The following is a 22,520-nucleotide window of genomic DNA, read 5'->3' on the forward strand; positions in this document are numbered from 1 at the left end:
ATATATATATATATATATATATATATATATATATATATACATATATATAATATATATATATATATATATATATATATATATATATATATATATACATTGTCGCCATAAATTCTCATCTTCAGACCTATACATCTTTATGCATGCCACGTCTGTAAACGATAGAAATGTGTTAAATAATATAGACAGGGGGTGGGCTATTTATGTTGGAATTTCCCCGAGTAAACGATGATAAAGATCACCCAGACCAAAGCATTTTGGTACACCTAGTATTACTAAGTATCAATAACTTTATTATCCGAAACAGAATTACCATGCGGTTGGTTGGATGGGAGCATCACCCTTGAATCATATACCTATGATGTTCGCATGGGTGTACGATCCGATAGTGATGTCGTTTCTTCTTCTCTTTACTAGCCTATCCTGCTTCTTTGGTTTGTGATTGTATTTTTGACAGGGGATATTTTTTTTTCTGTAAATCTTCTGCCTGTTTGTTCTTGGTTATTTATAATTTAGCTTATGATATCTTTAGGTTATGATTTTGGTTTACATTTGTACTATTTTTGTTAGATTGCTTTTTTTTTTGTTTCAGCGGTCTCTCATATAACCTCAATTGTGTTGGAAGAGACCTAAAGCAACAAACAAACAAACAGAATTACCATGATATAATTCCTATCTTCTTTATTGTCAACGAATGGGGTATAAGCGTATTCCTCATTTACAAAAACAATACTAAATATTATTGCTGTGGCGATTCTGTTATTTTATTATTATTATTATTATTATTATTATTATTATTATTATTATTATTATTATTATTATTATTATTATTATTATTATTATTATTATTATTATTATTATTATTGGCATTACAGTTGTTGTATTTGTGAGGTTATTAATGGTATCAGCCTGCAAACTGTTTGCAGACGATACAAAGATCTATAGTACAACTGAACATCATAACATTCTACAAAATGATATATTTTCACTTTTCAAATGGTCTACAACATGGCATTTGGATTTTAATGTTTCGAAATGTAAAGTATTACATATAGGAAAAAATAATCCATGTCATAATTATTTCACCGATACTTCTATGTCAAATCTACTTTCCGTTGTGCCTTATGAAAAGGATGTGGGAGTTACTTTTGATTCACATTTGAATTTTGATTTACATATTGATAATTGTGTAAGCCGTGCAAACAGAATGATGGGAATAATATATAGAACCTTTATAAGTCTTGATAAAACCACATTTTTATATTTGTATAAATCGCTCGTTCGACCAATTCTAGAATACGGAAATTGCATCTGGAGCCCATTATATAAAAGACAATCTATTAGTATTGAAAGTGTACAGAGGAGAGCTACCAAAACAATTTATACAATACAGTATTTATCTTATAAGGAAAGGTTAGAATTTCTTGACTTACCCAGTTTGAAATATAGAAGAATTCGTGGGGATTTAATTCAGGTTTATAGATTGGTACATGGTCTGGATAGGATAGACTTTTCTGATTTTTTTTCATATTCTAATATTACTTTTACTAGAGGGGACAAGTTTAAGATTTTTGTCTCTAGATGCAAAACAAACATAAGACAAAACTGGTTCGGTATTCGTATTGTTCAGAAATGGAACAGTTTGAAATTTGAAACAAAGAATGCAAAATCTATGGATTATTTCAAGGTGTTAGTAGACAGGGAATTATATGATGGGAGATTTATATATGACGAATAATACTTGTTTGCTCTGCTGTTGACATGGCTTTCAATCTTGTATGTCTATATTATGCATTATTACATTATTATGGTTATCTTCTATACGCGTGTGTATGTGTGTGTGTGTGTGTGTGTGTGTGTGTGTGTGTGGTTGTGTGTGCGCTTTGCATGTCACGGTTAAAGATATATGTTTGTACACCACATGAGTACATTTAAGTTGAAATACTATCTTTACCACGTGTATCGTTATTGTAATATTTAATCAATAGATTTATGGCATTACTAATTAATATTAAGGGCATTCAAAGGATCTTATCCTATTTTGCCCTATACCACATGTTATGTTATGTTATATCATTTTATTCTTTGGTTCCATTTACTTTTTTTTCCTCACTTTCATGTATGTTATCATCAAAGTGTATGGATTATTGGCGAAAGCCTAAGATTAAATCAACCTTATTTTTGTTTGTCTTATTTTGACGATGGAACTGATACTTATCATATCAGACCTGCCTACTTGAAATAGGAAAATAAAATTCGTAGTTTTCAGGGGTATAACATCGTAGACATTTTAAATACCCTTAAAAATCACCAGCTTGTCCTTATAATGCGTGGGAAAAATATTTTTAACTCCTTTATGTGATAGCTCTGGCACCAGAACTTCGTTTTCAAGAAATGGTATTAAATTAAAAACTTTTATTATATACATCTCGGGATTTAGCCGAAAATTAATAGTTCTACGGGAATTTTCGAAGTAGTAAGGAGGTCTGTTGTGATGGGTATAATAGGTGGTGGTAATAATGATGATGGTGGTAGTAATGATGATATTATTATTGTTATTATTGTTATTGTTAATATTCTTGTTATAATTATTATTATTGTCATTATTATTGTTATTATTATTATTATTATTATTATTATTATTATTATTATTATTATTATGATAATTATTATTATTATTATGATAATTATTATTATTATTATTATTATTATTATTATTATTATTATTATTACTATTATTATTATTATTATTATTATTATTATTATTATTATTATTATTATTATTATTATTATTATTATTATTATTATTATTATTATTATTATTATTATTATTATTATTATTTATTGTACGTATTGGTGGTTTTACGATTTTTGTATTTTTTGTGTGGTTATTAATGGTATCAGTTTATTTTTTGGTTCCATTTACCATTTTTTCCCCACTTTCTTGTACGTTGTCATCAAATTGTGTGATTTATTGGCGAAAGCCTAAGATTGAATAAACTTTGAACTTTGATAATCTTGAAATATAATTTCAAGCATGAATTCACCCCGACGTTACAACACTTTGAGGCAACTGGTCACACATAATTATCAGCATAATTTTAACAGGAATTATAGTTTGGAAAACACCTTGAAAAGAAGTAAAGCTACATTTAGTATTCGTGTAAATCAAATTAAAGTGGATAAAACTACTGGGTGGGGTTCCTGGCCTCCCATAGTGGGCAGGGAGGCACTTATTGTGTCTTCTATCCCCTTATATCCCCTTTGTCTTACCTTTTCTTTGGTGCTTTAATTGTAATTCTAGAACTTTTTACTATCCCATTTTTTTCCTTTTTACTGGCGCTGATATGACCTTAATGTGTTGCAAGTGCCGTAAAACCCTTAAACAAACAAACAAACAAAGCCGGACTAGACAGATTGGTTGACGTTAAACAAAGTTAAATTTAACCAATTTTCAATTAAACACATTTAGATTTATCTTATAAGGAAAGGTTAGAATTTCTTGACTTACCCAGCTTGAAATATAGAAGAATTCGTGGGGATTTAATTCAGGTTTATAGATTGGTACATGGTCTGGATATGATAGACTTTTCTGATTTTTTTTCATATTCTAATATTACTTTTACTAGAGGGGACAAGTTTAGGATTTTTGTCTCTAGATGCAAAACAAACATAAGACAAAACTGCTTCGGTATTCGTATTGTCCCCAAATGGAACAGTTTGAAATTTGAAACAACGAATGTAAAATATATGGATTATTTCAAGGTGTATGTAGACAGGGAATTATATAATGGGATAATAATACTTGTTTGCACAGCTGTTGACATGGCTTTCAAGCTTGTCTGTATATATTATGCATTATTATATTATCATGGTTATCTTCTATGTGCGTGTGTATGATTGTGTGTGTGTGTGTGTGTGTGTGTGTGCTTTGCATTTCACGGTTAAAGATATATGTTTGTACACCACATATTCATGAGTACATTTAAGTTGAAATACTATCTTTGCCACGTGTATCATTTTTGTAATCTTTAATCAATAGATTTATGGCATTACAATTAATATTAAGGGCATTCAAGGGATTTTATCCTATTTTGCCCTATACCATATGTTATGTTATAAAGAACAGGAAATTTGGGATCAACAAGGCATATTGACTGTTAGCAGAAATTGACTTTAAGAGTGTTGAGTTTATGCGGATTCCATTGTATATTTGAATTATATTTTTATTGTACTAATAGTTTGCCGATTATCTAGATTAGACTTTTCAAATCAAGTCCATATAATATATATTTCCTTGATTTTTAACACTTCATAGTGTTTCATGCACGATTCCTAAATAAATTGAAATGTTAATAATCATAGTGTCGTTATTGTCCATATTGTTGTTTTGCTTATGTGTACAGATATGATTTCTGACTTCTCATCTTTGCCATCACTTTCCTTACGTGACGATAAAACAAGAGTCTGGGTGGGGTTCCTGGCCTCCCATAGTGGGCAGGGAAGCACTTACTGTGTCTTCCATCCCCGTTTATCTGTCTTCCAACTCACTCTCTGTCTTTGTCTTGGAGTGAGATTACTTGGTTTTGTCCTGGCCCTGGCCGGATACTCTAGCTGAGAGGGAAACAGTCAAATGTATAGTTAGTTTTGGGAGATGATATTTTTTTTCCTTGTAAATCATCTCTCTGTTATTATGCATTGTATTATGTTTAGTTTACACATTATATTATATGATTGGTAAACATTTGAGTGCATTTCTCTTAGTTGGGACCTGTGCTTGTGTCTGGATGAGACTTTTAGTGATCTCAAACTAAGTACTTTGATAGTGTGCTTTTGGAATCTACACCTGTTTCTTTTTTGAACCAATTCCCCTTTGTCTTCCCTTTTCTCGGATGCTTTATTGTTATTCTATAACTTTTTACTATCCCATTTTCTTCCTTTTTACTGGCGCTGATATGACCTTAATGTGTTGCAAGCGCCGTAAAACCCTTAAAAACATAAAACATTACCTTTTCTTGGGTGCTTTAATTGTAATTCGAGAACTTTTTACTATCCCATTTTCTTCGTTTTTTTTACTTGCGCTGATATGACCTTAATGTGTTGAAAGTGCCGTAAAACCCTTAAAAACAAAACAACAAATAAACATAGCACAAGAGTATTACAGGTACTGGACTCGAAATGCGTGCAACTGTTCTTTTGTGTTGTGATATCATTTCTTTTCTTCGATGATTGTTGTGTTCTTAGATCGTGAATTGATTTGTTTTTGTAGTATTCCAAGAATCAACAAACATGTATTAAACAAACTTTAACATAAGATACGTACATAAATATATACATGACGGTTGGATACAGAATGATTCCTAGTACGGTAGCCAGTAGAACAGACACTAGTTGTGAAAGAATCAACATTAAATGGACGGTACAAGTTACGATACTTGAACACAATAACTTTCATTCACAACATTCCTCCACTTCTAATTTTTAAAACATTTAATTCTCCCATAGTGGGCAAGGAGGTACATAGTTTGTCTTCTATCCCCCTATATCTGTTTTCCAATATGCTTCTGTCTTTGTCTTGGAATGAGATTACTTGGTTTTGTTCTGGCTCTTTCCGGATACCCTGCCTGGAAGGGAAACAGTCAAATGTATAGTTAGTTTTTGGAGATGGTATTTTTTTCCCTTGTAAATCAACTCTCTGTTATGCCCTAGAAATATTGTTTTTCCTTTTACCAATGTATGATTTGTAAACAATTGAGTGTGTTCCTCTTGGCAGACATCTGTGCTTGGTTTCAATAATTTCGGCTGTCCATTTTCTTTCAAAGTAATGTTTACCTTCACCCCTTTCAGTTCTCCCAACTGAGTTGTAAAAAATCGTTTGTGTTTTTCTAATTGATTATACAGTTTAGTTTAGAAATTCATTCTCTTTCCTATGATTACATGTTCATGAGGTACATTTGCAACAGTGAGTGGAAGTTTTTATGTTTCGACGGTAGAAGGAACTTTTACATTTCTCTTTGAGGGGAATAGTTGTTGCATTAAATGTTTTCAAGGTTTCCGAATTTGACTTCCTGAAACTTACCTTTAAACACAGACACGGGAATAATTGTAACACTGAATTCTGTGTCAATTTCCATTTTCACTGGGATACCATTTACTTACAGTGAACAATGACAGGCATTATTCTGATCTTCGTCTCGGTTGTTGGCGAAAACGAAAGTGTCTTTATTGTGCTCGGAGATGGAATCAGTGAATATCATGTTTGATTCGTTTCGTCGTGAACCCGATGACCTCTCCTGTGAATTCCGACAGACTTTTGATAAGTGACCCTTCTGATTACAAGCATTGCAAGTGTACGTCTTGAACTTAGACTTATCTGGTGTGTCATTAATAAACCACACCCGTAGCATTTTGATTCTGTCCCTCTCCTATCCTTCTTCTTGTTGTTGTTGTTGTTGTTGTTGTTGTTGTTGTTGTTGTTCGTCTTGTCTTTGTTGCTTTTCCCGTGTTTTGGTCCTTATTGTACGGTTTTGTGGACTACGTTGACTTTCTCATGCAATTGAAAAGCGTTGTGTTTTGCACTTTCCATTGTTTGAGCAATTTCAATTGCCCACTCCAGTGTTAAATCCTCATTCTGGAGGAGCTTTTGTTGAATTCATACGCTTCTCAGCCCGCAGACAAATTTATCCCGTAAGGTATCCCCCAGGAACTGTTTGAAATCACAGTGGTGCGCATGACGTCGAAGTGATGCGATATAATCAGCAATCGATTCATGTTACCCTTGTTTTCCGTTGTAAAATTTTAATCTTTCATAAGCCACGAGATGTTTTGGACGGAGATGATTCAATAACGTCGTTTTAATTGATCATACGATTTTTTTTGCTGGAGTCTTCGGTTAAAGAATGCTTTTCAAAAGGTCGTATGTGTTAGATCCAACAACACTAAGAAAAACAGCCGTCTATTTTGTTTCCGATTAAACATCATTGGCTAGGAAATACTGTTCCAGTCTTTAACTGTAAGGTTCTAAATCACCAGTCAAATGGAATTCCCCAATACGTCCAAGTAAGGCCATACTTCATAAATCTTCGTTTCACGGATGGAGAACGAACGCATACGAAGCGATGAGATCTCAGGTACCAAAAATAGTCACTGTTCTTGTATTATACTGTGCTAAATCTTATTAAAAACAAACATTTTATTATGAAATGTTCATTTCCACAATTATGAATAATTATTAGTCTATTAGTCCACAATTTGTACAGAATTCCTCATCGCAAAATGGCATTTAAAGAATCCTAAAAATGTGAGTTTTTATATAGAGCAATATTCACTAAATATGCCCAAAACGCGTTTTAAAAGGTCCCAAGCAAATAGAAACAGTTAACGTACGTTTGTCAGGCGCTCTATTTTTTGTGGAGAGAGACCACGACATATTTTACATACAAGTGCAATGAAGGAATGTCATAAAGTCGTATTCAAAGACTCGAGTTACAGATCAATTTATATCTTTGTGAAAGATTTTCTTATTTCTTACTTTTTTCATCTCTAATTTATGCACTATATAATTGTTAGATTGTTGATATGATGCTTATTTTGTAACCGTCTTAGTGCATCCCTTTATTAATTTCAGTGTCAGTGTGGAACTTCTATGTTTTTTCAAACGAATTACGAGGATATAATAAATGGCTCTTAGATCTACTTCTGAACTCTGTTGAACAGCAAGTGGTCTTTATCTGGGTGGGGTCTTCTGACCTCTCATGTTGGCTGGAGGTCACTGTATATCAGTTTCTGTTGTCCGAGTTGCTTCCTATTTGTTTTCCTGAATGAGACACTTATAGGCATCCAAAAGAAAGTAAGGTAAAAGGGCTAATCAAAAGGGATCATAAGTAAGATATATGCAAGAGCAATCCATCTGTTTGTAATTTGCAATCGTTTAAAAGTTGCAGTTTGACACCGACAAAGAACCATGCCAAGAGGAGCATATTAAGGTGTCTGAAAATGTATATCAATACAAAGAAATCACCTCTCACAAAAGATTAATTCGTCTGACTATTGTCCTCTTAGCAAAAGCCAAATGACTTCAGATAGAACCCAGGCAAAACCTTGTCGTCTCATGACAAAACAAAAGGCACTAGTTCAAGTTCAAGTTCAACGTCTGTATCTGCAAAAGGCGGATTGCCCATCACTGCAGATTTTATACAATTATATGGTGACTTTCTCCATTATTGTGTTATTGACTTGAAAGATAAATGTTTAATAGTTGACCAAATTTGTTGTTGTTGGTAATATCCAGGATTTCTGGTGGGAGAGTGTTCCATTCCTTGATTGGTCTTGGGAAGAAACTGTTTTTATATTTGTTGGTTATGTGTGTTGAGGTTGTGAATTTAGTGCTATGAAATTTCTTGTGGATGTACAGTGTTGTTTTGTTAAACATTATGGTAGAGTTACCGCTGTATTGTTGGAATGTACTGTTCTGTGTAGAAGATGGGGGCGCTTTTATTTCTGCCTACTTCCCAGTGTTTTCCACAGCAACAGTTTCAGGGCCTCAGTAACTCACCCTGGTTTGCGCAAGTAATTGTTGGTGACAAACCTCGAAGCTGCCCTTTGAACTTGTTCGATTTTCTTGATGTGACCTTGCTGGTAAGGATCCCACACTGTGCACGCGTATTCCAATACGGGTCTGACTTAAGCATTGTATGCCTGTTCTTTCACCTTTGGGGGGCATTGGTATAGGTTCCACCTCAGGAAGCCAAGGGTACGATTTGCATTTGCCATAATATTATGAATATGTTGGCTCCATTTCAGTAATTTCTTTAGTTGGATTCCCAAGTAGGGTAATGTTTCCACGTGTTTTAATAACTGGCTACCTAATTGGTAGTCATAATTAATTTGTTGTTTTTTTTTGTCAAATGAAAGACAAAAGTTAATATGGAATAATGAGATAGCGATGTTATGCGCCAGTTCAGAATCAACTGTCCCAGTCCAAGGCAGTCAATGGTCTCCTGCCCTCAGGGAGATCCCACAAAGGACCTGAGAGTGAAAACCAGTTTTCAGTCCATACGAAAAGTTTTGAATGGTGAAAGTTGTTTTTCTTTACTCAGTGAAAAAAAAAATTGTGTCAGAGTAACCGGCAATTAGATTTAATTCAAAAGTATTTTTTCAAAACATAATTTACTATCATAGACGATTTATTTAACCAATTGGATACTGGGTGGGGTTCCCGACCTCCCATAGTGGGCAGGGAGGTACTTACTGCGTCTTCTATCTCCCTATATCAGTTTTCCAACCTGCTTTCTGTCTTTGTCTTGGAATGGGATCACTTGATTTTGTCCTGGCTTGGGCCAGAGTCCTAGCCGGGAGGGAAACAGTCAAATGCATAGTTATTGTTTTGGGAGATGAAATCTTTTTCCTTGTAAATCATCTCTCTGTTTTTGTGTATTATTATATTTGTTATTTTGAATGTATAATGTAAGCATTTGAGTGTGGTCCTCTTTGTTGGATTTTATGCTTATGTCCGGATTAGACTTATAGGTGATCTCAAACTAAGCACATTGGTGGTATGCTCTTGAAATCTACATCTGATCCCTATTTGTTCCCAGTTCCCCTATGTCTTACCTTTTCTTGGGTGTTTTAATTATAATTCTAGAACTTTTTACTATCCCACTTTCGTCCTTTTTACTGGCGCTGATATAACCTAAATGTGTTGCAAGCGCCGTAAAACCCTTAAAAACATAAAAACAAACACACGTTTAGTGGATATTGCTCTCTATAACACTTCAAGTAATGGGAAAGAAGTCAATCTCTATTCAACTCTGTTAAATATCAAAGGGCAAAAACACTCCAAGATATTAATATTATATTGAGTTTGAGTTCACGAGTCCTCGCCGGTTTGGATCGGTCAAGCAAATTTTACATAAGTTATCCAAGTGCATTGTCATTACTCTGGTTTACTCTGGATTGGATTGTCCGTAGTTTTGACCCCAAATGTGCTAGAGATAAGGAATTATGTAATTTATTCTTGGTTTGTTGACACTTAAAAACCACAGAATATGATTGTAGTTTCTTTTGTGTATTCAAACCATCAAGGCACCCACACTAACTTTATTCCCGTATTTTTGGTTTGAAAGAGTTAGTGTTTGTATCGTGTTCTTTATTCGTATATCACTGTGTTCATTTATTATCTTACTAATATTTGTTCTATAGTATATCGCTCAAAATTCATAATCACAAACAGTTTGAATTTGATATAGTAGTAAAGCAACGCTTTCTAGATTCATCGTTGATATCAAAGATACACGAAATCTGTTTGATTATAAAAAATAGTGTTATGCTTCAGTTGACTGATAGGAGATGGAATTTTAGGACCGTAACTAAAATAATTGATTATGACACGCCAATAATAAGTAATATTTAGGAGGTGACAAAAATAAAAGTATACGGACAGCTAAGTATCGGATCAGGTTACGTCCATCCACTGTTAAATTAACATCTCTGTTTAGACTGGTTTTGGTGACATCCATGTATGGTCTTCACATTGGTTAGGGGTTCTTTTCCACCATGGGATGCTTGAAGGGGTGGGGAGGGAAATCATATATCACTTTATAAAATCTATCTACAACAGCTGATAAAGTTTTGTTTTCATGTTTTAAATTCTTTCTACATCATTGTATTTTATATAATATTTCTGTTGAATTTTTATATGAATGCGTATTATTCACATTATGGTAGTATTTTAACACTTGAATAGGGGTGCTTGGAGGAGCCTTGGTTACAATTCAAGATGTCCGGGTATTTTCTCTTGGTATTCATCCTTGGTGTGACGTCATCATGGGGTCAGACAACAACGCCAGCCCCCACTACTCAACGGCCTCCCCACACACACAAGCCCAGACCAACAGTTGTCTGTAAGTTTCTAAAAAGATTTTTATATAACTCATCATGTTAATCATCGTGGTCTCTATCATCGTCATTATCATTATCATCATCATAATCATCTTCACCATTTCCTTTTTCTTCTTCTTCTTCTCCTCCTCCTCCTGATAACGATAATAATAATAATAATAATAATAATAATAATAATAATAATAATAATAATAATAATAATAATAATAGTAATAGTAATAATAATAATAATAATAATAATAATAATAATAATAATAATAATAATAATAATGATAATAATGATAATAGTAATATTACTGATAATAATAATAATAATAATAATAATAATAATAATAATAATAATAATAATGATGACGACGACGACGACGACGACGACGACGACGATGATGATGATGATGATGATGATGATGATGATGATGATGATGATGATGATGATGATGATGATATATTAATTAACTTAAGTGCATAAACTTTTTTTAAAACGCACTGTGGCCACGTTTCGTAGATTTAAACTATTTTCGACAAGTTTAGTGTCATTGATATTGTTATTGCTTTAAATTATTCACAAACAACCTGAAGTTGTATAAACTAATCAACTATATGCGTCTATGAGAACACAATTTGTTCACTATATCCAGAAAACGTCCGTTCTAATATCAATAGCAGATTTTAGTTACCTCCTATGTGTCAAGTATGCTGAAACCGGATTTTTATTAGAAGGAATAGGTTTAAAACCTTGTAATAACTTTAGTGTGATAACTATTAATTTGAAGTAAAGATGTCTTGGAGAAAATGAAAAAAAATGTCGATTTGTATTTAAAACATGACTTTTGCTATTTACAAAACAATCGAGTAGGCAGGCTACTTGTAGTGTGAGTACGGTCTTCACGTCATTTTCTCTCGGTAATCATCTTTGACGGATTATAACTATGTTCCTTGCCTTTTGTTTCAGATCCTGACCTGTTGACTACTCTCACAAATGAAGGACAATTCAACACGTTGATTGACCTCCTCAAGCTAACTGGCCTTGATGCGACCTTAAATAACGGTAACTAATATTGAACATAACATAAAACGTTACTTGATTTCTGGTGGCTCATTTGATAAATCACTCGCTAAAATCCGGCGGTCGAGATTAGAAAATTATGATGCTCCTGTTAACCAAGCAGTGATTGGGTAGCTTGATTTGTTATACATGACAAAAAATTCTCTGCAATAGTCTATCGTCCTTTCCAAATCGAAGAAATTCCCATTATCTGTATGCAATGAATACAGGGCGGATAATCCCCAGCTCTATTGTTGGCATATTATTCTGAAGGAAGGGTTATTTTAATAAAAGAAAAATATTTGGCTTGAAACAAGAGAAATTATATTGTAAATGATCAAAAGGGAAGTGATATCAAACAAAACTTTAACACGACTGGTGTTATTTGTAAAAATGCAGATTTTAACGATTCATGCGCTGCTCATCCTATCATTTTTATTTATTAATAAGTCGAGTCTATTTTGGAGATATATGCTGTCATTTATTGTTTTGCGTTAATAATGCACCATCCATAATGCTCCAGCACACGAGTATATCCAATCTTAGTATATAAATGTTGCAACATTTATTTTACCAAACATGTTTGGGGATTTACATTTTTTTCGTGCCCGCAAGAAATAAATATCAATCGATTAATATGAGATCCAACTTTCTAAAAGTCTCAAACTTGGGAATTCTATTGACACACAAGTCAGCATTTCAAGCACATGTACAGGATATTAGCAGCAAAAGCACACCACATTATAACGGTCATCTAATTTGAAAATTGAAATATCATTTCAGCACCCGAAGTGACTCTTTTAGCCCCGACAGATGATGCCTTTGCCAGGTTGCCCGCTGGTGCGTTGGATTCCCTCAAGAACGATCAGAACACCCTGGTAGAATTGTTGAAGTATCACACAATCGGAGACGCTGTTAAATTGCGTTTGAAGAACGATCACGTTTTCAAAACGCTCAACAATGATCTACCTGTGCGAATTAACGTGTATGGTCTTCTACACGTAAGTCACTTTGACATGTCTCTAAGATATATGAGCGTATTGCCACCGTTAAATACGGTTTGAAACAGCTAATAAAATAGCCGTCTGAAAACAAGTGAGCGTTTAATTAATTCAAGCCTCAATTGATAAAATAATTCAAAAATTTTAAACGATAAATTCAGTTACTAACACTCTATGGAAGGGAGATGCCATTATTCCTGATTACAAACCTGCGTTATAATATGTATATTTGTGTTTATCCGACAAGGAACATTAATGCCACTTTAATCATGCAAAAAACGTTGGTCAAGAGAGAAAAAAAAGCTGAAATTATCTTATAAAAAATAGAAAAAATTTCCCCTGTATTCATTCCCAAGGGAAAATATGTCTTTAGGGTCTATTAGGGTTGAGGTCCGGAAGCTGACAGAAGACAGAAGTCACTGACGCTCTTTACTGTCTACCTTATGTGTTTATGAAACACCAAATAGGAGTAAGTAAAGTAAAGTAAGGGTCTAGTCCAAGGGAAGATTGGAGTAACCCAGGGGTCAGCCGCTTTGCAGTGTCGAAAAATGAGCTGGGGCGTGGTGACTTGCTGAAGATATCACAGCGCGACGGATAGTCGAACTCAGTACTCAGTACTCAGTATGAAGCAAAGGCCATACCGCTGATCCATCGCTGCTCTCAAAGGAGGCATAATATATACATAGATGGTTAGATATAGATATATAGCATTTTGTCTTGAATAAAGTCTGTACAAAATATTTGATTATATCTTAATAATTAAAATGTGCGACATACACGGTCATAATGTCTTTCCTTGTTTAACAGAAAACCAATACTTTAAACATATATATATATATATATATATATATATATATATATATATATATATATATATCTTACTTTTGTTTTCTTCGGGCAGACTGTATCGGCTGAAGGTGTCAATGTTACAAAGAGAGACATACACGTTAAAAACGGATATTTGAACTACCTTGATGGCATTTTGGTGACACCATCTGGCAACATTATGGACATCATCTCATCAAGAGCCGATCTCAGCACCCTCAACACCCTCCTTGTGAACACTGGACTAGATAAAGTGATTAGGGGTAAAAAATACATACATATTGAATACGGTGGCAAAATAGACATCATTAACATTCCCAAGGACCAATTTCAAGATAAATATTATTTTTTGCTCTAGCTCGTAAAGAAAATTATCCTCAAATAAGATGAATCAGGGAAATCTCATTAAAAAAAACTTTCATTAATAAAGTATCTTATGGTGTCTAGGTGGGGTCTTCCATGGTCGGCATAGTCACTTAATGTATCTTCTATCTCCAATGTTTCCCCTTTCTGTGTTTCTGTCTTTGTACTAGATTGGGATTGCTCGTTTTTCGGGGCCCTGGTGAGGATCCTTAGCTGGATTGTAGGCAGTCAAATGTATTGTAACTTTTTTGAGAGCTGATATTTTTTTTCTTTTTCAATCATCTCTCTGATCTGTATTATTATACTCAGTAGTTTTAAATACAGTTTATTGTACCATGTAAACAATTGAGAGAGCCTTCACACAGGGATCCTTTGTTTGTGCCTGGAAATAACTTTTCGGTAATGTCAAAATAGGCACATCGGTAGAATGCTTGTGGAATCTTCTGTTCGCCATTTGCACCAGTCTCCTTTCTTTCCGTTTCTTTCTCTCTTTGCTGCTTTCGAGTTTAGATCTACACTTTTCCTCTATCATATTCCTTTTAACTGGCGCTGAAATGACCCAAGAATGTTGCGAGCGCCATATGAACCTTTAAAACAACAGACAAAAGAATCATGGATAGGAGAGGATATTAATAGATACATTAATAGATTCGTACAAAGGCGGGAACAAGGTCTTTTTCTCATTTTGGTCCGTCTGTATGGAACACCATTCCACAGAGCATCCAAGAATCCAAATCACTGTATGTTTTCAAGAAATCCTTCTTTTTTGATGTCATGTACTTTAAATATTGTTTTGTGTTGATGTAATCTAAAGCGCCAAGAGCCTCATTGTTAGGATACCGTGCGCTTTAAAAGAAAGAGTCTATTATTATTATTATTATTATTATTATTATTATTATTATTATTATTATTATTATTATTATTATTATTATTATTATTATTATACATTGATAGTACAAGTGCTACGCTGGTTTGGTATTATGCCACTCAACCAACCCAAACTAACTGTGCATTGATGTTCTGGCATAAGTATTCCAATCTTGACTTGAGTTTTTTTTATGTCCCGTTGAGGTATAAAAAAAAGGGAATTGTACTTTTCGTTATCATTTACTATTGCTATTCTCATTCCCTTATTGTAAATCTATGCATGATGTTAATGATAACAATGGAAACAAACGGGCTGTTTCTAGACAGGATGGATGGTTTATTGTGGAACGAACAACCCGTATTTTACCTGCACTATGTTGGTATTGAATGAATTCTTTACTGATTTCTCCTCTCTTGTATTTTCAGCTGACCAAAATATCACCGTCTTTGCCCCAACCAACATGGCTTTCTCTAGCGTTGACCCTTCTGTACTCAACTATCTGCAAGGCAATGTCAAGGCAGAGACAGGTATTTTTCATTGTTGTAAAGGCTTTTTTACACTACATAGATGTGACCCACGATTTAAAACAAAATTACCCTTTATTTAGAGAAAGATCGCCATTTATTCGTAAATCAATCTATAAAAGTATCTAGTTTTATTATTTCTAGATTTGCCAGTAATTCTGAGTTCGTTGGCAAAACCTTAACAATGGGTTTAAACGGACCATAATTGGCCCCCAAACTTATGTTTGAAAGAATGTTTATATATATATATATATAATATATATATATATATATATTATATATATATATATATATATATATATAGATATATATATTTATAATGTGAAATATAAATAAAGTCACTCACATATTTTTGGCCGAGACATATGTCTCTATGCTCTCCTGTCGTCAGGAGAAACATATGTCTCGGCCAAAAATATACGAGTGACTTTATATTTCATATTAGATCTAACCAACATTATCGAGCACTCTCGTACCTACAAGTACCAACACTCATATAACATATTTATATTTATATACATATATATATATATATATATATATATATATATATATATATATATATATTACACTGGTGTTGTTGGTATCATCTCATCTCTCATTCAGCAGCAACATTTGCATTATCAAATTGAATCCAACCGCGACAGATTTATCTCTGTGCCCATTGGGTTCAGCTGCTCAATGTTTGTTGGACATTTGTAATAAACCAAATATAAAAACTAAAATCATGCAGATATGAAAAGATGTTCATAAAGAATAAGATGATTTGTCAATATTTTTGTGGAGCAAATGATCGAATATACAGTGTGAATCAGGTACATTTTATAAAGAATTAACTAGATCAAGAAAATTCAGTATAAATTCAAGATGATTTGAATGATAAAAAAAACATATAACTCATTTTGCTTTAAAAGACAAGATTCAGTTTCGTTGGTCAAATCGTTTATATCAATTTAACGTTTTTCTTTTAGATCTAAAAATATTCATCCCGACATAATAATGTTTTGATTGGTCACATTTCAGCATTCACATTTTTACTATTTATTATTATTATTATCTGGTAATTCCAGAGGTTCTGCTGTTCCACGTGGTGAATCGCATGACTCTCTACAGCATTGGAATGAAACACGCCCTGACATTTCCATCAGCTGACCACCATCATGACCGAATCATGACACTTGAAGATAACAGTAAGTCAGTCCGCCCACTTGGTATTTTACATTGCCCATCATCAACCACTGTTGGTTGCCGTAAGAACGGTGCTCCGTGATTTAACCCTCTCCTTACCAACCATCAGGAAAATTGTCACATTCGTTACGATCCAACCAGCACTTTTATCATTCAGATTTCTTTTCTAAATCTCACAATTTAAAGAAATATATTTTATTTTATCTATAAAAACGTGTGTTGTAGAGTTCATTTTGCTGATCAATATTATGCATAGAATGTATTTGTTGTTTTTCTGTTTGCTGGGTGGGGTTCCTGACCTCCCATAGTGGGCAGGGAGGTACATACTGTGTCTTCTATCCCCTTCTATCTGTTTTCTAACATGCTTTCTGTCTTTGTCTTGGAATGAGATTACTTGGTTTTCTCCTGGTCCTGGCCAGATGCCCTGGCTGAGAGGGAAACAGTCGAATGTATAGTTAGTTTTGAGAGATGATAGTTTTTTCATTGTAAATCATCTCTCTGTTATGCACTGTATTATGCTTTCTTTATATTATATATGATTTGTAAAATATTTGAGTGTGTTCCTCTTAGCGGGGACATGTGCTTGTGTATGGATGAGACTTTTAGTGATCTCAAACTAAGTACTTTGATAGAGTGCTTTTGGAATCTACACCTGTTTCTTATTTGAACCAATTCCCCTTTGTCTTCCCTTTTCTTTGATGCTTTATTGTAATTCTAGAACGTTTTACTATCCCATTTTCTTCCTTTTTACTGGCGCTGATATGACCTTAATGTGTTGCAAGCGCCGTAAAACCCTTAAGAACATAAAAACATAAACTTTTCTGTTTGAGTAAGAAGAAACTATTTTTGTGTTGGATCGGTGTGAAATTTTGGGGAAAATATTTCTGAAAATGGTTGGTAAGGAAAGGGTTAACTAATTAACTGCCACACTCTGGAAAAAATCGTATTTAAAAATTTGGCCAGAAAACCCGTCCTTCAAAAATAAATTAATCGATCGACACACAAGTTTTCTGACCAAATTTTTAAATACGTGTTTTTTTTTCTCCAGAATGTGGGAGTTACTTGGTGAATAGCAGGGTGAATTGTTCAAGGCCATAAAGGGCTGCAGGTTGGACGAGAATCTGATTATTCCAGATTGAGATCCGATGACTTGACCGATTCTCGTGAAAGAGTCGACAATTCCTGATTTTATCCCAGCTTTCTTGTCAATAACAGACTATAGCTTTTGTTATCGTTTGAGTGATAAATAACAATGTGAAATTGAATGTAAGCTTCAATTGAATTACGAAAACAGATAGATGGACATTTCGGGTTTTCCCTTTATCAACAAACAGGATGAATGAAACACTACAGATGAAAGAGATGATGTTCAACAACGCCACTACCAAATCACATAGTTACACATAGTTTTGTGTGTTGATCCGTTATATTTCCGGATGGCAATGTTGTGAGCTTCTTAGCCAAGCGCATACTATCTATATTCATCAAAAGGCATGATTATTGTTACATGATGCAATTCAAACAAACAAGAGAAATACTAAAGAATAAAGCCAAAGTGATACTCCGCTACCAGAAGCTGTGTACGTAAAAAGTAATAAACAAACATGAATAAAACAGCTTCCGAGTATTCAACCCTCGTGTTTTGTTCTGTTTTATTTCTTTGAAGTTGTTTTATTCATTTTTTTATTACTTTTTAAATAACATAACCAAGTGAAACTTCAAAGTTAGCTAACTAGATAATATTTATTTTTCTCATACAATGAATTATTACTGGTAAGTAGTAATTGGATACGTTTAATCTTGATCTAAATGTCCTTTTTAAAAGATATCATGTATTATATTTGATGTTTTATTTATTTCATCCAATAAATACATAGATGGCGACATATTTGTGAACCATGCCAAAGTGACAGAGAAAGATTTGTCAGCCACTAACGGCGTTCTTCACGTAATAGACCAGGTTTTGGTGCCAACCAAGATTCTCGTCAATCTCGAGGGCCAGGGACTGACTGTTGGATAGTAAACGTGTTTGTTTACATTTGTATCATTACTACGTACCGATTAAAGCATATTTTCTTCATTAATGCAAGTTCAATTGTGTTATGTGTATTACGTTATAATAAACAATTATTATGATTACAAAAGTCGGTATGATTGATTCATTCTCATGTTTCTTCGTTGGTAAAACCCAAAAAACCTTGGATTATTTTTAAAAAATCTTTTCTTTTCTAATTTGATATACAGAATGTTTATAATAAGTAAAAGTAAATGCTGATTCAGATTTTTATTGAAGGCAGCAGCAGCCTCTTATGGTTCACACTATTATGTTATGACGATCGACCCAATCAGCAAAGTCCGGTCCGCATTCGTGCACCGTCGCAAACCCGCCTGGTAGCATCGTCACAACACACCTTTCGACTAGATGCTCTGCCGTCTCGGGTTCTTGCCCACAGCGTGGACATATTGGACAGGAAGTTAGACCCCACCGATGTAACGCACTTGCCGTTAGGCAGCTCCTCGACCGAAGCCGATTCGCAGCTACCCAGTGTCTCCTCTTACTGGTATCAAAGCCTGGCAACTTCTCACCAAGCTTAGAGGAGTGTAGGTCCCCGCCCCCACGAGGGATTGAATTCGTCCAAACCGACTTCCATCTCGTATGTGCAGCTCTGTCCGTAGTCAGGGATTCTGCGTACAAGGGTTGCGGGACTTATTTCGGCTCGAAACGGGGGCACCGTCCATTATGCGCATGAGAGGGGTATCCTCATTCCCTCTCTCTTTGATCTTACTCAGCCAGTTTCCCGTAATCGTTTCCCTCCGGACATCGGGGGGCTGGATCGCTGCCTTTATCGGGCCCCATTCTCTAGGGGTTGTTGCTAGCGTTCCCGACACTATGTGCATCGACTTGCGAAGTTTTACATCCACCTTCACAACGTTTCTGCTTCTACCCCACACTGGAGCGCAATACTCCGCGGTTGAATAGCATCGTGCCAGGGCGGACGTTCTCAGGAGCGCTTGGCTAGCGCCCCAAGTCGATCCCGCCAGCTTCCTCAGAAGACTATTCCGCTTCTCTATCTTCCGGGCAACCCCTTCGAGATGCACCCGATAGGTAAGGCTGCGATCCAGCGTCACCCCTAAATATTTTGGGTGCGGCTCATATGGGAGTGGCTGGTCCCCGACTAGGACATTCAGTTTGCGGGTGTGCCAACCACTGCATAAGTGAAATGCAGTGGCCACGGTTTTTGAAGTGTTCATCTTCAGGTACCACTTGTCAAAGTAGGATTTGAGTCTGGTGACGTCCTCGCTGAGTACGCTCTCGAGACGGGTCCACACTTTACTCTGAGTAACGAGTGCCCAGTCGTCTGCGTATCCCAGCCTCAGGGAGGAAGTGTTCGGCATATCGCTAATGTAAACGTTAAACAACATTGGAGCAAGTACCGACCCCTGAGGGACCCCATTCTTCAGTTTCCTTTCTCTGCTCGTGACGTCTCCCAGCGCGACGTGGAATTGCCTTTCCCCTAAGATCGAAGAGAACAACTTCAAGGTCTTTTTGCACCTTATGATTTTTGCAAGTTTGAGCATCAACCCTTCGCACCAGACCGTATCGTACGCCGCTGATAGGTCTATAAAGACAGCACCTGTTTGCTGTTTTCTCTCGAACCCGTGCTCAATATTATTATTGAAGGCAAAAGTAGTCTCGTAACAAAGAACAAACGTATGGCTCCAATCTCACTGAAAAGGTAAAACCACTCCTCCGGAGGACTAGTAACATACGTTTTGTAATTGATCTTCTGGTTCCAGAGTGATGGTATCTTATTTTCTAGTCTAAATTTACGACGGTCGTCAATAAGATCCTCAATCCTCGGTATTTTACGTCCCGCAATCTTAAGAATCTGTCTACTAAAATTGTTATGAAACCTGATGATTCAATATTCATCATGTTCATCATTAGTCTTCCGAAGGTTGGCTACATGCATACATCAAAGGAATTTGAAACCGGAAGAGTAGAAGATGTGACGTCACAACTTATCTGCCCTATCTGTCGCATACAATTAGCAGGTTACTATACTAATCTGTCTCGCTTTGTAAGCCAGGCACCTGTCATTTTTTCAATTCTTGTTCTCTTTATCCATTTGCATATAGTTTCCTTACCTTATCCTAGGCCGTTATATCTAATCGTTTTAAATCTTTGCTGAAACTATTAGCCAAATGGAAACCAATCAGTCGTACAATGATAAAATACCCTTTTCTCATTATACAAAAGAAAACTTTTACTTCGTTATAGTGTGTCGACTGATTAAGATGACCCAAACATGTAATGCATTTTTACAAGTTTATGGTCATTTTAATCAATCAAATTGACAGTTTTTGGCGAAAATGAATGAAAAGGTGTTTGTCAGGTAAAACATTAGACAAAATGACGGTAACCTGATAAAATTGTACATTGTAAAAGGCAATGGCACCAGATTAAAATTGTTCTATCTCCTAAAAAAATTAAGTCCTCATTAAAAAAACAAACAAAAATCATTTACACATTTTCCCTCGCTATATCAGGGACGAACATTATATACGGATGTCCCCTGCTGTAAATTCTACATGTTTCAAGCATGTTGCATGAGTCAGTCTGTGTTCAATTTACGTTGTTTCATCAGTTGGAGGCAAAATCAAATTTGTAAAGCGACGAGAACATTCATCAGCGCTAAATAAATTATATCTATACTTTAAACTTCTAAATATAAACAATAACATTCACAGAAGGTAAATTATGTAAAGACAGAGAGCGACACGAACGTTTGCTATTTTAATCAAGTAAATAAAATAAATAATAATGTCACTATTGTTGTTTATAAAAACAAGAAAATGTTCAAAATTCTTAAACCGATAAAAAAGGACAACAAATAAAGATACACAGACACAGATTAGCATTATATCAAGATAGTTGCACACTATTCAAAATTTGAATAGTATATTATTCAACCATGTAGTGGATCCAAAAGCTGATTCTGACTGGTATCTCTTTATTTGAATACTAAAACGAGAACACCTTAGGCACGTCAGTCGCCATGAAACAATTGAGAAAGATAGAAGCAAATTTGGCTGGCAGAAGAGATAACGAAGGCCGATACGGAAGAAAGACCGGAGCGTGGAAAGCAGATTATAGAAGCTTTTCCCTTTTACCTATTCGTTAGAATTATTACGATCCTAAGCCTGCTCCTTGCATTGCTGTGGAATATGGCGCACATCGTTTCGTTTCGTACCATGTCGTTAAAGATATAACCTTTAAATACTTTTTGTAACTTTTTTGCAGCGATAACATTTATTTTTGAAGTTGCATAACCAAAATTCATGGTCAATTTGACAATTTAGGTACAAATCGCCGTTTCAAATTATTCGATATTTAACACATAAATAAATGCCATACTCCTGAATCGTAGATATCTATCAAGATATCTATTTTTTTAAAAGTACAATTTTCCCTATCAACTTTTGTTGCCGTGTATGTATAGTCTTTTACAAAAGAAACTAGACAGCTCGCTTTGGTTGGAACAAATACAATGACATATACATACTATTTGGAAACTAGACAAAATTAGATTTCCTTTGGTGTATAATGTATTGATTTGTGTAAACCTTTGAAAACCGCAGATATTTAAAAAGTTAAAATTATCAAAAAGTCGATTTGGAAATCTGAGCTCAAAATTGAAATCCTCACCCACAACGCACTTCAGTATTTTGCATGTCCACCGTTAGAATTGACCAATGCCACAGCTCTTTGGATCATTAATGATAAAGATAAATTTGTCTACTTCTTT

The 22,520-nt window shown here is 34.7% G+C and overlaps 1 protein-coding gene across 1 annotated transcript; it reads left to right on the forward strand.

Moving 5' to 3' along the window:
* The first annotated feature begins 10,046 nt into the window (after window positions 1-10,046).
* On the forward strand, window positions 10,047-18,854 carry LOC144972072 (transforming growth factor-beta-induced protein ig-h3-like). The gene is made up of 8 exons (XM_078913160.1): window positions 10,047-10,122; window positions 10,742-10,898; window positions 11,849-11,944; window positions 12,725-12,942; window positions 13,844-14,030; window positions 15,424-15,525; window positions 16,593-16,712; window positions 18,588-18,854. Exons 2-8 carry the CDS (start codon window positions 10,775-10,777, stop codon window positions 18,728-18,730), a joined length of 990 nt encoding a protein of 329 aa, XP_078769286.1. The 5' UTR covers window positions 10,047-10,122; window positions 10,742-10,774; the 3' UTR covers window positions 18,731-18,854.
* Window positions 18,855-22,520: the final 3,666 nt, after the last annotated feature.

This window comes from Berghia stephanieae, chromosome 4, assembly GCF_034508935.2.
Source record: "Berghia stephanieae isolate SIO BIC M18660-M18661 chromosome 4, UCSD_Bste_1.3, whole genome shotgun sequence".
Classification (NCBI taxonomy): domain Eukaryota; kingdom Metazoa; phylum Mollusca; class Gastropoda; order Nudibranchia; family Aeolidiidae; genus Berghia; species Berghia stephanieae.